At 44.3% G+C, this 13,087-nt stretch overlaps 1 protein-coding gene across 27 annotated transcripts in view; it reads left to right on the top strand.

Annotated features, from left to right (window-relative positions):
- The window catches only part of ARNTL (aryl hydrocarbon receptor nuclear translocator like), a 109,374-nt gene that overhangs the window by 83,467 nt on the left and 12,820 nt on the right, over nucleotides 1-13,087 (top strand). For 15 of the 27 annotated variants that reach the window (XM_077960489.1, XM_028832572.2, XM_015114728.3 and 12 more), the window contains 5 exon segments: nucleotides 4,197-4,289; nucleotides 5,366-5,483; nucleotides 8,328-8,477; nucleotides 10,857-11,103; nucleotides 12,773-12,879. In XM_077960489.1, coding sequence (XP_077816615.1) covers nucleotides 4,197-4,289; nucleotides 5,366-5,483; nucleotides 8,328-8,477; nucleotides 10,857-11,103; nucleotides 12,773-12,879 — 715 coding nt within the window. 27 annotated transcript variants of the gene reach the window in all.

Below are 13,087 nucleotides of genomic sequence, written 5' to 3'. Positions count from 1 at the left end.
GCACAGGGCTCTAAGTAGTGTTACTAGGTAAAGTGAGATTAACTTGGGAATTGAAGGGAAAGAAACTGAATTCAGAAATGTGTTCTTGCAAATTGTAAACAGAAGAATAGAAAAACGTTAACTAAAAGGAAGGATACCTGCTTCCACCTCCCACGAAGTCAGGGCTGACCTTACTTGCACAGCCTACAGAATCTGCATACCCATCTTTGAGCAGAAGTTTGCAAAGCCCTGGAGTAGAGGGTAGTCCATCTGGAATTTTGCATCATCACTATCCATTTTCAGCTCTCTGTAAGCCTGGCCTGTCTGCTCACTCCAGCATTCTCTATTTATCTCCTCATGACGTGCTATCTCAAATTGGAAAGCATTCACCTGCGAGGACCAGAAGACCTGATGAATAAATAGAGTTTCATTTCTCAAGTATAACTGGTCTGGAGTAGGTTATGTGGGGTTGCTGCAGTGGTTCAATGAGGTCAATAGGAACCAGGTTCTTTCTGTCTTTGCACTCAGCCACACCAAGCTAGCATGCTAGCTTGTTTCCTTAATGTAGCCGGGTACCTCTGCCAGGTCTAAGTAGCCAGACCCACTGTAAAAATAGGGGTAAATGAAACTCTAGTCTGGCTGTCCTTTTTATCAAGAGAGGATACACCTTCCCGAAAACTCAATAGTGGACTCCACCTTATCCAAAAGTGTGTCACTTGGTCACACCTGGCTGCAGGGCAGGGTGCAGAAGCAAGTGTGTATAGATTTTCCAGCCTCCCTGATGGAGACAGGCAAGAGAGAAGGGGCCTGGGAATGGTGTTGGGAATTGGCTCCCCCAACAGTGTTTGCCACACACACTTTCCAGAGCCACATGCATTTGCTCGATTCCTTCCAGAAATGACTCCCACAACCCAATATAGCATGTCAACTGTGGTCTGGTTGGCCTGAGGATGAATGGGGCTAGTGCCTTCCTTGCCAAAAAAGCCATCTCATTAGTACCGCATCATTTGGGGCAGCTGCAGTACTGCCCCCTCCCCCTTCTCTCCTGAATATGAGTTATTGTTAGGTCAGGTTTTTTACATCTTGTATAGGTGCTTTTTTGAACTTAAGATAGGACTTCTCTTTCATTCCTGTCAAAACCTGTTTGTTGAATGGCCCCACAGTCCAGCTTGTCATTAATGACCCTTGGAATCTTTGTGTGACTTGTAGATCCAATACATGCCTCTGTGCCTTTCATCCTTGTTTATTCATAAACTCAACAAATATTTTTGTATACTTAATAGATGCATGGCATTGTTCTAGGAACACCCAAATCAATGATAAACACTTTAGGGTGGGACCAGGCTCCCGAACAAGTGAGTGATGGTGTTTTGGTTACCACTCTCAGGACACAGTTATTCAAACACCCAGCTCTGTCCATCTCTCCATGCTTTTCATAAAAATGTCTATGTTCTCAGGATTTGCTGAGGTTAAAATATGACCGATGTCTGTAGCATCTCGAGAGCTGCCATCGGTGCCAGCTTCGTGGGCTTGCGACCTCTGCAGTTTCACAGGGCCCCATGCTTGGTTTAATGTCCTGTCACCATCTTGAAAATGTAATTTTTGAGCAAGGATCCCTGCATTTTCATTTTGTACTGGGCCCCACAAATTATGTAACTGGTCCTGATTCCCATACTGGTAACAGATCTGCAGCTGTAGATGTAATAGGCATGCCTCTATCTCTTTCATTCTTGCGTATTCATGAATCCAACAAACACTTTTGTGTACTTACTAGAGGCTTGGCATTGTTCTAGGAACATCCAAATCAATGACATTTGAGGCTGGGGTACAGGCTTGATTATTTTAAGAAAAAGAATCTATGTCTTTATTTCATTCATATATATATATGTAAAATAATTATCAAGCAGAGTCCTGTGGATGGACAAATTTAAAAATAAATAAAACAAGCTCCTTTTGCAATGGCACATGCTTAATCGTTTTCTTTTTATTGCTTTTCTTAATAATTTTCTATCAGATACCCATACTTACCAGGGTATGGAACAAGGATTATAATGCTGTCTCAGCTAAATACTTCATGTTGGGCTTGTCTTTTCTACTCCTTTGTTTTATGCAGCACTCAAGAGTGATCTCTCTTGCCTGATGAAGCTTTTGTCACCTCTCTGGCACGTCAGTGGCTGTGAAATGCTGTCCAATCCCTTATCACTTCCAGGGGCCCAGTTCCAGGGACTTGCTTCAACAGAAAGCCAGGTCCACTCAGATGATGTTCAGACAGTTTGGTTGCAGGAGCTGGACTTCTGCTTTTCCTCAGCAATGCAAAATGGACAAACTGCTTTCTTTACTAAGTGCTTTCAAAATATCTTTAATAAAGTGTATGTCAGGGATCAGTCAACTGTATCAGTTTACAATGTCTACATTACTTCTTCATGTTTTAAAAACCAGGCAGACCGTACCAGGGCCTCTGTGTCATTTATTAACCAGCACTGTCTTCCCAAGAGTGACCCTACCACTGGCTGGCCCTGTGGCTCTGTGGTGCTGGTAGTGTTCTCACAGCTTCTGTTCCTTAGCTGTCCTTTGGGCCCGGCTCCTTCACACATGGTCTGCCAGCCAGGGTGCTGTGGAGTTGGAATGTCCAGAGCCTCCCCCTGCTGATGCATTCACTGCTTTGGAACCTGCTGGCTTTCCCCTGGAGTGTTGAAATAGCTTTACCCATGTTGTCGGTTCAGGCCGGACCCTGCCCAGCATTACCTCCAGGGTGTCACAGTTCCCTTCTGTCCAGGTACCTTTCAAGCCACATTGCCACATCAATGAAAAGCCTCAAAAACACTTCTGTGAGATATAAGATTATCTGCAAGGCAAACGAGGAAGTTATTAATACCCTATTTGTTGACAGAATGAGGCTTCCAGCAGATGGTGCTTGGAAAGTTACTTCCCCCTCACTGTCATCCCTTGCCCCTGGGCCAGCTTAGGGACCTAACTTAGGAAAGGCTCCTCCCCAGCTTCCTTCTGGCTGAGTAGCCTGCCAGGGTCTCACAGCAACAGTGATTCTGTTCCCCTCTCACTCATGTCTTCTGTCCCAGCACAAGTGCATGCACTATTCTTTTACCTTCTGGCACATTAATTCATTTCCTAGTTCCTTGAATTAAACTACATCATGAAGGCCCTTTTGTGGAAAAAGAGAACAGAGTTTCTCTGTATTTTTCCAAAGAACAGATTGAGGACCAGTGAATAAGGTGAGAAACTAGCCCACTGTGTATTAGAACCAAGGAGGGCTGAGTCATAAGAGCAAGGGCATGACAGAGTGGGGCGCACCCTCCTTGTCACCGGAAGACCCCAGCAGGAATTGAGTGGTTGTATGTCTGGAAGGCAGTGGGTGGAATTCACACATATGCTGACAAAACAGCCCAAGCTCTCAGGCACTATAGCTTGGGTATTTACCTGCTTCAGTCTCTTTACCAAATGTTGTCCTGTCTTAATGACTGGCTTCATTGGAACATTTAGATTTTTTCCTGTATTTAAACTGAAGAAAGGGGTAAGAAGAATCTAAGTGGCGGGGTGGAGGGGTTTGCTTTTCTTGTCGCACTTGGAATGCAAATAGTCCAGCCCTGGATGGAGGGATAACATTTGAGAGTAGTAGTTCTCAGCCCTGTGTACGTTAGAATCACATTAACGTGGAAGTGGGATGGGTTTAAAAAATGCCCCAGTGATCAGCCCCATGCCAGACCATCAGCATTAAAACAAAAACAAAAAACACTACTCCAAATGTTGAGAACCACTGTTTTAGAGAGCTCCCTGTACATGGAGGTTTTCAAGTTGAAGGTAGATGGTGGCTGAGATGTTAGAGAGGGGATTTTTCCAGAGTCCTTCCAAATTTCAGATTCTGACTCTCCATAGAGTTGTTATAATTAGAGCAAAGAAGTATGATTTCTCTGGACCATGATACCTTCAAAAGAATATGTACAAGCTGAATTCTGCTTTGAAATAGAACTTACTTTAATTGGACTTTTTTTCTATGATAATTAGATGATATGTAGAAACACACACACATACACACACACAATTTGTTTTCAGCATCCTGCACTCAGGATATCACTGAAACTGTCAGTGATTGTTCCTGTGCTTTGGATGCTTAGAAGGCACATCCTCTATTAGTTATCAGGGGGATTACAAGTTATCTTTCCTAAAGTATGAGAAATTGATTATCCATTTTTCCTGATTAGGCAGCAGATGGATTTTTGTTTGTCGTAGGATGTGACCGAGGGAAGATACTCTTTGTCTCAGAGTCTGTCTTCAAGATCCTCAACTACAGCCAGGTATTGTTCATGCTCCTGTTGGTGGCGGGCAGCCTCACAGCAGTCAGAAGTGTCACTCAATTTTGTCAGAATAATTATGGTATACAAGTCACATGTGAACTTCTTCCAGAAAATTCTTAACTTCTTAACAGATAAATTAATTTAGACTTAGAACAGTCTGGTAATATGTTCCATATTCCCCCCATTGGAAGATCTGACTCTGATCTGATCAGTAGCCTTATGGCTTTCTTCTATTGCTGCAAAATAAATATCCCACAATATGTGGCGGGACAGAGGGTAAGAGGCTATCTGACAAGGGAGAAGGGTAGGCAGGTAACACAGTAACAGAGAATACGACACTTGGAAATCCACTCCATACTGTGTTTGCAGTGCTGTGTCACTTCTTAGCTCTATTGAACCTCAGTTTACTCTAAAAATTGATGATGATAACCTATAGGATCAAATAAGAGTAACATTTATAAACGCTTCTAGAACAGAGCTTTTCACCTGTTATGTCCCCCAGAGCTTTTATTCATTTATTCATTCACTCACTGACACACTGGTATTTGCATGGAAGCTTGGTAGGCAGAAGACTTGAAGAATCAAAATGACATTTATGTAAATTAGAATTAATGTAAATTTAATTTTTCCAAAGATTTCTGCTCTTTTTAGTCTCAGAGCAAAGTTATGGAGGAAGTTGCTGTTATCTGTCTGTTAATAGACAAGGTGACTGAAGCATATGATATGCGTAACTTGCTTGAGAACAGAGAGGCTGAACAGCAGAGCTGGAGTCAGAGCCCACCCCTATCTTCCACCTTCTGAGGTCTTACAGGGGAATTCCAAGATTATTGCCTTAGAAGAGCATGAACTATATAATTGAGGGTTTTCCTCTCACGTTATGAAAATTAACCTCCAGATGTCTCCTTCCTTGTGTCTAGGCAAAGTGGTTGGACATATGTACAGGTTCACATAGGAAAAGTTTGAGGTCTCATGCACAAAAACACAAAGACAACATGCAGACTGTGTGCGCTTACTTGTTGCATAATTGATTTTCTGCATGCGGTTGACTTGCCATGTTTAACATTTCATCTCCACAGAATGATCTGATTGGTCAGAGTTTGTTTGACTACCTGCATCCTAAAGATATCGCCAAAGTCAAGGAGCAGCTCTCCTCCTCCGACACTGCACCCCGGGAGCGGCTCATAGATGCAAAAAGTGAGTACCACAGAGGCCTCGCATTTCCTCAGCACTCACAGGCAGCCAACCCTGAGTGAGCAGAGGGTGAGTGTGTGTGATGGGCTCAGCCTTTCCAGTCCTACTTCTCTGTCCTCTTTCTGGGGCACCAGAGCTATCTTTGGCTAAATGGAATTATTTATGTTCTTTTGGGTTTATTTTACATAAGAAGAAAAAAATCTCGTGTCCAAATTTATTGAAAAGAAGAGCTATTTAGACTGGATTCTTTCTGATTTTTAGACTTCTCTTTTTTCTTTCAGAATCTAGAAAATCCCAGTTGTATGCTCCTGAGTTTAAAGGGCTAAGTTTGATTTGTTCTCTCAGAACAAATGGGCTCTATTTACCTGAGTTGCACACAGGCAGCCTCATAAAAGAAAGAAAACGTCAACTATAAATATGGTGTTTCTTCAACCAGAGTGTTCCTCTTTAGGTTGGCTCCCCCACCTGGCTTTCTTCTTGCAGTAGTGGAACCACCATTCACATCGACCCCTCTGCCCCCGGCTTCCTGCTACTGCACACACTCCTGTGCAAGGCCCCAGTAGCTGTCATCTACTTTAGTCCTGTGGGAGGCTGTGCACTCCTACAGTTAAGAATGAGGACTCTGGCTGGGTGCGGTGGCTCACACCTGTAATCCCAGCACTTTGGGAGGCCAAGGCAGGTGGATCTCTTGAGGTCAGGAGTTTGCAACCAACCTGGCCAACATGGCAAAACCCTGTCTCTACTAATAATACAAAAACTAGCCAGGTGTGGCAGTGCATGCCTATAATCCCAGCTACTTGGGAGGCTGAGGCAGGAGAGTTTCTTGAATCCAGGAGGTGGGGGTTGCAGTGAGCCGAGATCGTACCACTGCACTCCAGCCTGGGTGACAGAGCAAGACTCTGTCTCAAAAAAAAAAAGGAATGAGAACACAAGGGAGATTACTGGGCTCATTCCAGCTCCACCATTCACTAACTGTGTGACCTTGAGCAAGTTACTTAACCTCTCTCTGTTTCAGTTTTCTCATTTATGGAAGAGTACCTATTTCATTGGGTTGTTGTGAGGATTGAAAGTGTTAATGTATATAAAGTAGGCAGAACAGTTCCTAGCACATAGCAAGAACAGTATCAGTGTTGCATTTACGTTGGCCCAGTGCAGTCATGGCCTAACTAATGTCCTGTCCCCAAGCTGTCCATGTTAATCCCTGGAAAGAAACACCACCAGAGGAATCTCCTTCAAATCATCTTCATTACAGCACTCCTCTTGTTTCTAAAAGTAAGGTGCAGACTTTGGTATCTGTTGTCCTTTATAGTCTAGCCTTGGATTTTTTTAGTGACCTTAGGAGAAAAATATGAATGGCATTTGGTCCTTACCTTTGAGGCTCTTAGCATATAGTCAGAGAAACGAGGAGACAGACAGCACCCTGCATAGTAATAGGTGCAGCCACAGAAATAGTGCCAGGCGTAGAGAACGGATGATTAATTCTCATGTGGGCGCAAGGACAGGCATCACTGAGTAGATGACAACCGAGGTGGGTTTGAAAAGATGAATTAATGTTTGCCAGGTAATGAAGGGAGGAAGAGAGAAGAGGAAACATCATCTGTGGACAGGTGCAGGGGTGTGGAGCCACGTGGCATGCTTGGTGCTATTGGACAAAACATGCGGGGAGGGGAAGGGCTGAAGCATGAAGACCTTTTGTTCTGTGGGGACACAGTGAAGAGCTCTGAGTTGGGTGTGGCAGGCTTGGATTGGCATTCTAGGGGAGATCGCAGAGTGGGCAATGTGGGAGGTAGATGGGAGGGGAGGAAGCCCAGAAGGAGCCCTGGGCAGCAGCCATTCCTTGGCACACTTGCTCGCGTGATTTCCATGGGTGTGTTTTCCCTCGGCTTCTGTACTGACACCTAGCCAGTGTTTGGTAAGGAGGTGTGCACCTCAGAATCACCTGGGAGCTTTTCAACATAGTCATGCTCCACCCCCAGAGATTCTAATTTGGTTTTTCCAGACAGCACAGTCCAATAGAAACATAATGCAAACCACAAACATGAGCTACATGTGTAATTTTATATTTTCTGGTAGCCAGATTTTAAAAAATAAAAATAAATGTAAAATTAACTCCAAAATATTATTTCAGCATGTAATGATTATAAACAATAAGTTCGCTCACATTCTTTTATTTTTCTGTACTGTCTTTGAAATCCTGTGTGTATTTCACACTTATAGCACATTTCAATTTAGAAAAGCCACATTTCAAGTGCTCAGTAGCTGCATGCAGCTAGTGGCTAATGCATTGGACAGCACAGATCTACAATGGGGTCCAGGAGTCTGTAGGTTGATCACGCATCCAGGGGATTCTGGCCTACAAGCCAGGTTGAGAACTTAAGGCAGTCCTGCTCCCTCCTTTCCTTCCCAATATCTGTATCCTACTCATCCTTCAGTGCCAGCCCAAGTTCTTTCTCCTCTGGGAAGCACAGGTTGTCTTTGCCATTTATTTGGCACTAATCTTATATCATCCTGTCCTATTATTAATCTTTTCTTGGTGCACGTCCATTTCCCCTTTGTCAGCCATAAGTTTCTGTTGGGCAAGAACCCCATAGTATATTTCTTTTCATCCCCAGAGTACCTAATCAATTTATTTAGTAGCACACTCTATGTGATTTATAAACATTTCCAGACTGACAACACACCTATCCATGCTGCATCTGTTAAAGCCTACACTAGGGAGATATTTGTCTCATGTCATCATTATAAAACAGTGAGGCAGGCAAGAAAAGGCTTTGCTCAAGGTCACACTCCCCCTCCTGACAGACAACACTGCTCTCAGTTTATCACATTTTGTGTATTGATTTGCAGCTGGACTTCCAGTTAAAACAGATATAACCCCTGGGCCATCTCGATTATGTTCTGGAGCACGACGTTCTTTCTTCTGTAGGATGAAGTGTAACAGGCCTTCAGTAAAGGTTGAAGACAAGGACTTCCCCTCTACCTGCTCAAAGAAAAAAGGTAACAATTAAAACCCTGTGACAGGTGAAGCTTGCTTTCTACAGCGGAGCTCTCAGCAGGGCATTGGTTCAGTGGTTTCTGGCTGGCCAGAGTGGCAGGTCCCAGAGCTGCAGCCAGTACCCTGCAGTCCTCCCTGTGTGTAGGGCAGCTGGGAGCAGAGGAGAGAGCTGAAAAGCCTGATGGCAGAGATCTGTGGAGAGGACTCCTCTGTTTAAATTGTGTTTCTTTTAATGCGATTGAGGAAGAATACTCTCAGCCACAATCCTAACTGCCTCATGAACACCCACCAGTCTACCAAAATTACTCTGAGCTCACCAGTGACCTTCATGTTGTTAAATGGAATGCACACTTTTCCTTTGTCTTCCTTCTTGAAGTGTTCTCTTCCCTTGATTCCATGAAACCACATTCTTCCTCCTCCTCGACCCCCTGCTGTTACAGGCTCTCTTGCTGGCCCCTTTGCTGGCTGCTCCTCTCTGTCCTGGGCTGCTTCTCTGTCTGCAGTCTCTCTCTGTAGGTCACATCATCTACTCCCTTGGCTTTAAATGCCAACAACTTCCACATTCATATTTCCAGCCTAGACTTCTCTTTTGAACTCCATATTCATAAATGTACTGCTTACTAAATCAACCTGCTTGGATATCTCAGGGGAATCTCCAACAGGATACATGCCGAAGTAATCACCTGAGCCTCTCCTCCAGCATAAATGGCACTGCCATCCAGCTGGCTGCTCATGCTAGAAGCTGGGGAGGCACCCTCACTTCTGTCTCACCACCCCACTCCTCAGTCCTGTTAGTTATGAAATCCTGCCACAGAGAGTCCCATCTGCAAAAGTTCTCTGAAATGTTTGTCCCTTTCCATGCTGCCTACTGTCACTCAGCTCCCAGCTGCCCCCAACTCTCACTAGGTCGAAAGTGTTGACACACATGTTCCCCACCTCCAACACAGCAGCCAGGATGATCTTTTTATCAGTCCCCTTTTAAAAACCCTTCAGTGTTCCCTATTGCTCTTGAAGAAAAGCTCAAAATATTTAACATGACCATGCAGCCCCTGACCCTGCCACTAAGCACATGTAAGCCATGTTGACTTCCTTTGATGCCTCAAGCCCTTTCTGGGCAATGCCTCTGCACATGCTGTCGCTTCCTGGTTGGAATTTCTTCCCTCTCCCCATAAGCTCCCTTCACATGGCTGTCTCCAACCTCAGACCGCCTTATGTCTTATAGCACCCTGCTGGTTTGCTTTCTAGTGCTTTCTTGTACTTGCTGTTATATAGTTATTTGTGTGATTATTTGTTTAAAGTCTGGCTCCCCACTAGGCTGTGAACTCCACAAGGGCATGTCTGATTTGTTTTTCACTCTTATTCCAGTAACCAGCACAGACTCCATGCTTGGCAGACACTCCATAGTGGCTTGCTTGTTGGTGAAGTCTATAAGTGCTCTACACTTAATGTGTCCCGAATCAAAATCTTTTTTTTCTCTCTCTCTGCTGGTCTGTTTTCTCTCTTCTCTGAGTCAGTGAATGACACCAGCAACCACCCAATCCAGAAAAGTTGGAGTCATCTTCATTTGTTTCTTTCCCTTAAGCCTGATATTCATAGCAAATCCCAATAGTTTGATCTCAGAAATTTCTCCTGCTTCCTTTCTCTCCTCCCTCTCATCTTCACTGCACTGCCATAGTTCAGTCCTGCTCATCTCTTGCTGTATTATAGCCACTGGCCCCTGAACTAGCATTCCTACTTGTGTTTTCTACTCTCTTCCAGTTCACACGTCACTCTGTTCCTACAGCATCCAAACCACAATTTGATTTTGCTGTTTCTGCACTTAAATACCTTTAGAGGCCCTCCATCTCCTGCCTTAAAAAAAAATAGACCAACATATTGGTTAGCAAGTGATCCATGGCCCTTTTAATCTTCCCCCAACCTGCCTTTCCAATTTGCCCCTCACTCCCAGTACCTCCAATTTCACTTCAACCACACAGAGCTCTTGGCCATTCCTATATAGGCTGTTCCTCTGTGCCTTTGTATGTCCTCAGCCTTTATACATTCTAGTCCCTCAGCCACTGCTCATCCTTCTTGACCCACCTCCTCCACTGGTTTTTTGGGGGAGCCTTCCTTTCCTCAGGAAGAGTTAGATATTCCTTCCTTGGTGTATGTAATGAATGCCCATGGTATAACAGGCCCTACTTAAGCATACTGACACTGGATGACAGTTTTTGTTTTTCTTTCTGTCTACCCCTTTCACTAGATGCTCACTTCTGGAGAGAGAAGCATTGATTTTTTTTTTTTTTTTTTACTCCCTACCTACATCCCACCCCACCATCGGCTGCGTACACCTCTATGACCCAAACCTAGTGCTGACACTAACCATAAACTTTGCCTTCTAGCAGATCGAAAAAGCTTCTGCACAATCCACAGCACAGGCTATTTGAAAAGCTGGCCACCCACAAAGATGGGGCTGGATGAAGACAATGAACCAGACAATGAGGGGTGTAACCTCAGCTGCCTCGTTGCAATTGGACGACTGCATTCTCATGTAGTTCCACAACCAGTGAATGGGGAAATCAGGGTGAAATCTATGGAATATGTTTCTCGGCACGCGATAGATGGAAAGTTTGTTTTTGTAGACCAGAGGTAAGAGTCTACATACTACTCTTGAGCAATGATGGTAGAGGATTTTCAACCCTGATCTAAAAAGCAGAGAAGACTGGGCCATCAGCTGGCTTTTCTAAGAAGAAAGAAAGAAACAAAGCTGGGTGGAGTGGCTCACACCTGAAATCCCAGCACTTTGGGAGGCCAAGGCGGGTGGATCACTTGAGCCCAGGAGTTTGAGACTAGCCTGGGCAACATGGCAAAACCCTGTCTCTACTAAAAATACAAAAATTAGCCAGTCATGGTGGCACATACCCGTAGTCCCAACCCTCTGGAGGCTGAGGCAGGAGGATCACCTGAGCCTTGGGAGATCAAGGCTGCAGTAAGCTGTGATTGTACCACTGCACTTCCTCCTGGGCAACAGAGTGAGACCCTGTTTCAAAAAAAAAGAAAGAGACAAGTGATGTGAGTCTCTGTTAAAAAAAAAAATGAGATTCAATAGGATATCATCATAAATACAGAGATTTTTCTGCCATTCTTTGGCATATAGAGACAGTTAAGTGAGTGCCTTGATGTCCATGGCTGAAAGAAAAATAGCAGGGATAGCATGCTGTCTGAATCTATGGAATGTTCCAGAACCATTATTGCGATTGAAATTCTTTTGAATCTAGGACTTGGAAGCAATTATTTAGTCCTGAGTTGTCCAATAAAATACTCATTGGCCATGGTAGCCTCCTATGTGGCTAACGGCACAGACGTAGAACATTTCCCTCATCACAGAAATTATTGTTGGACAGCCTTGATCTAATCCAACCTCCTTATTTTATGGATGAAGAACGGAGGCCCAGCCTGGGGACTGGTCTCCTGTAGGATTCACAACTAATTGGTAATAGACCTGGACCAAGCACCCAGGTGTCCCAAATTTACTGCTTTCCTTCAGAATATGCATAGGCTAATAATTTTTCTGGCTACTAGAGACAGCCACAACATGCTGGAAAAGGAGACAGCCTCAGCTGTCTTGTGGCCTCAGCTGCTGCAGCTTCTGGCATTTGGTTGTCCTGATAAAAAGGAGGCAGCAAAAACCAGAAGCGTTGCACTGAGATTTAGATTTATACCACATTTTAATCTAATTAATGTAGTTCCTTTTTTAAAGACGGATCTCAGTCTGTCACCCAGGCTAAAGTGCAGTGGCGAGATCTTGGCTTACTGCAGCCTTGACCTCCCGGGCTCAAGCAGTCCTCCCACCTCAGGTCACAAGTAGCTGTGACCATACATGTGTGTCACCATACCCAGCTCATTTTTCTGTGTTTTTGGTAGAGACAGGGTTTTGCCATGTTGCCCAAGCTAATCTTGAACTCCTGAGCTCAATCTGCCCACCTCGGCCTCCCAAAGTGCTGGGATGACAGGCATGAGCCACTGTGCCTGACTGCTTACCATTTTTAAAGCCCCCTCAGATTTGATTTCTTGTGATAATAGTCCCTTTACAAAGCTTCTTTGCTTTGTTTCCCTCTATTTTTATAGCTCTGATTAAATTCAGATGCCTGAAAAAAAAAAGATCCACACAGTGAGCCCTCTGAAAATCCATCCAGCTCTTTTGTGTGCAGCTTTGACCTTGCTCTCATAGGCTGTAGCAGGGTTTATCCATTGCAGAGTTGCAATTAATCGTCTGAATGGCTTTTTCTTCTTTAAATATTCCTTTATTCCCTTTTAGGGCAACAGCTATTTTGGCATATTTACCACAAGAACTTCTAGGCACGTCGTGTTATGAATACTTTCACCAAGATGACATAGGACATCTTGCAGAATGTCATAGGCAAGGTAAGCTAGGATGTATAAAAGATCTTAAGTTTAAAGTGTCCCCTTGCTTCTAGACTAGTCCACATGACCTTCCAGGGAAATCTGTCCACTGAGGATGTAGGACTCAGCCAGCCTAGGACTCTTCAGGTCAGAACATCTGTGTGAAGAGGAAACTGCTGCCTGCAGGCACTGTTTATCCCCTTGTAGTTGCCCTGTGCTGACTGCATGG

The sequence above is a fragment of the Macaca mulatta genome, chromosome 14, assembly GCF_049350105.2.
Source record: "Macaca mulatta isolate MMU2019108-1 chromosome 14, T2T-MMU8v2.0, whole genome shotgun sequence".
NCBI classification, from domain to species: domain Eukaryota; kingdom Metazoa; phylum Chordata; class Mammalia; order Primates; family Cercopithecidae; genus Macaca; species Macaca mulatta.
The sequence above is the reverse complement of the archived record's forward strand: the minus strand, read 5'-3'. Positions and strand labels throughout refer to the sequence as shown.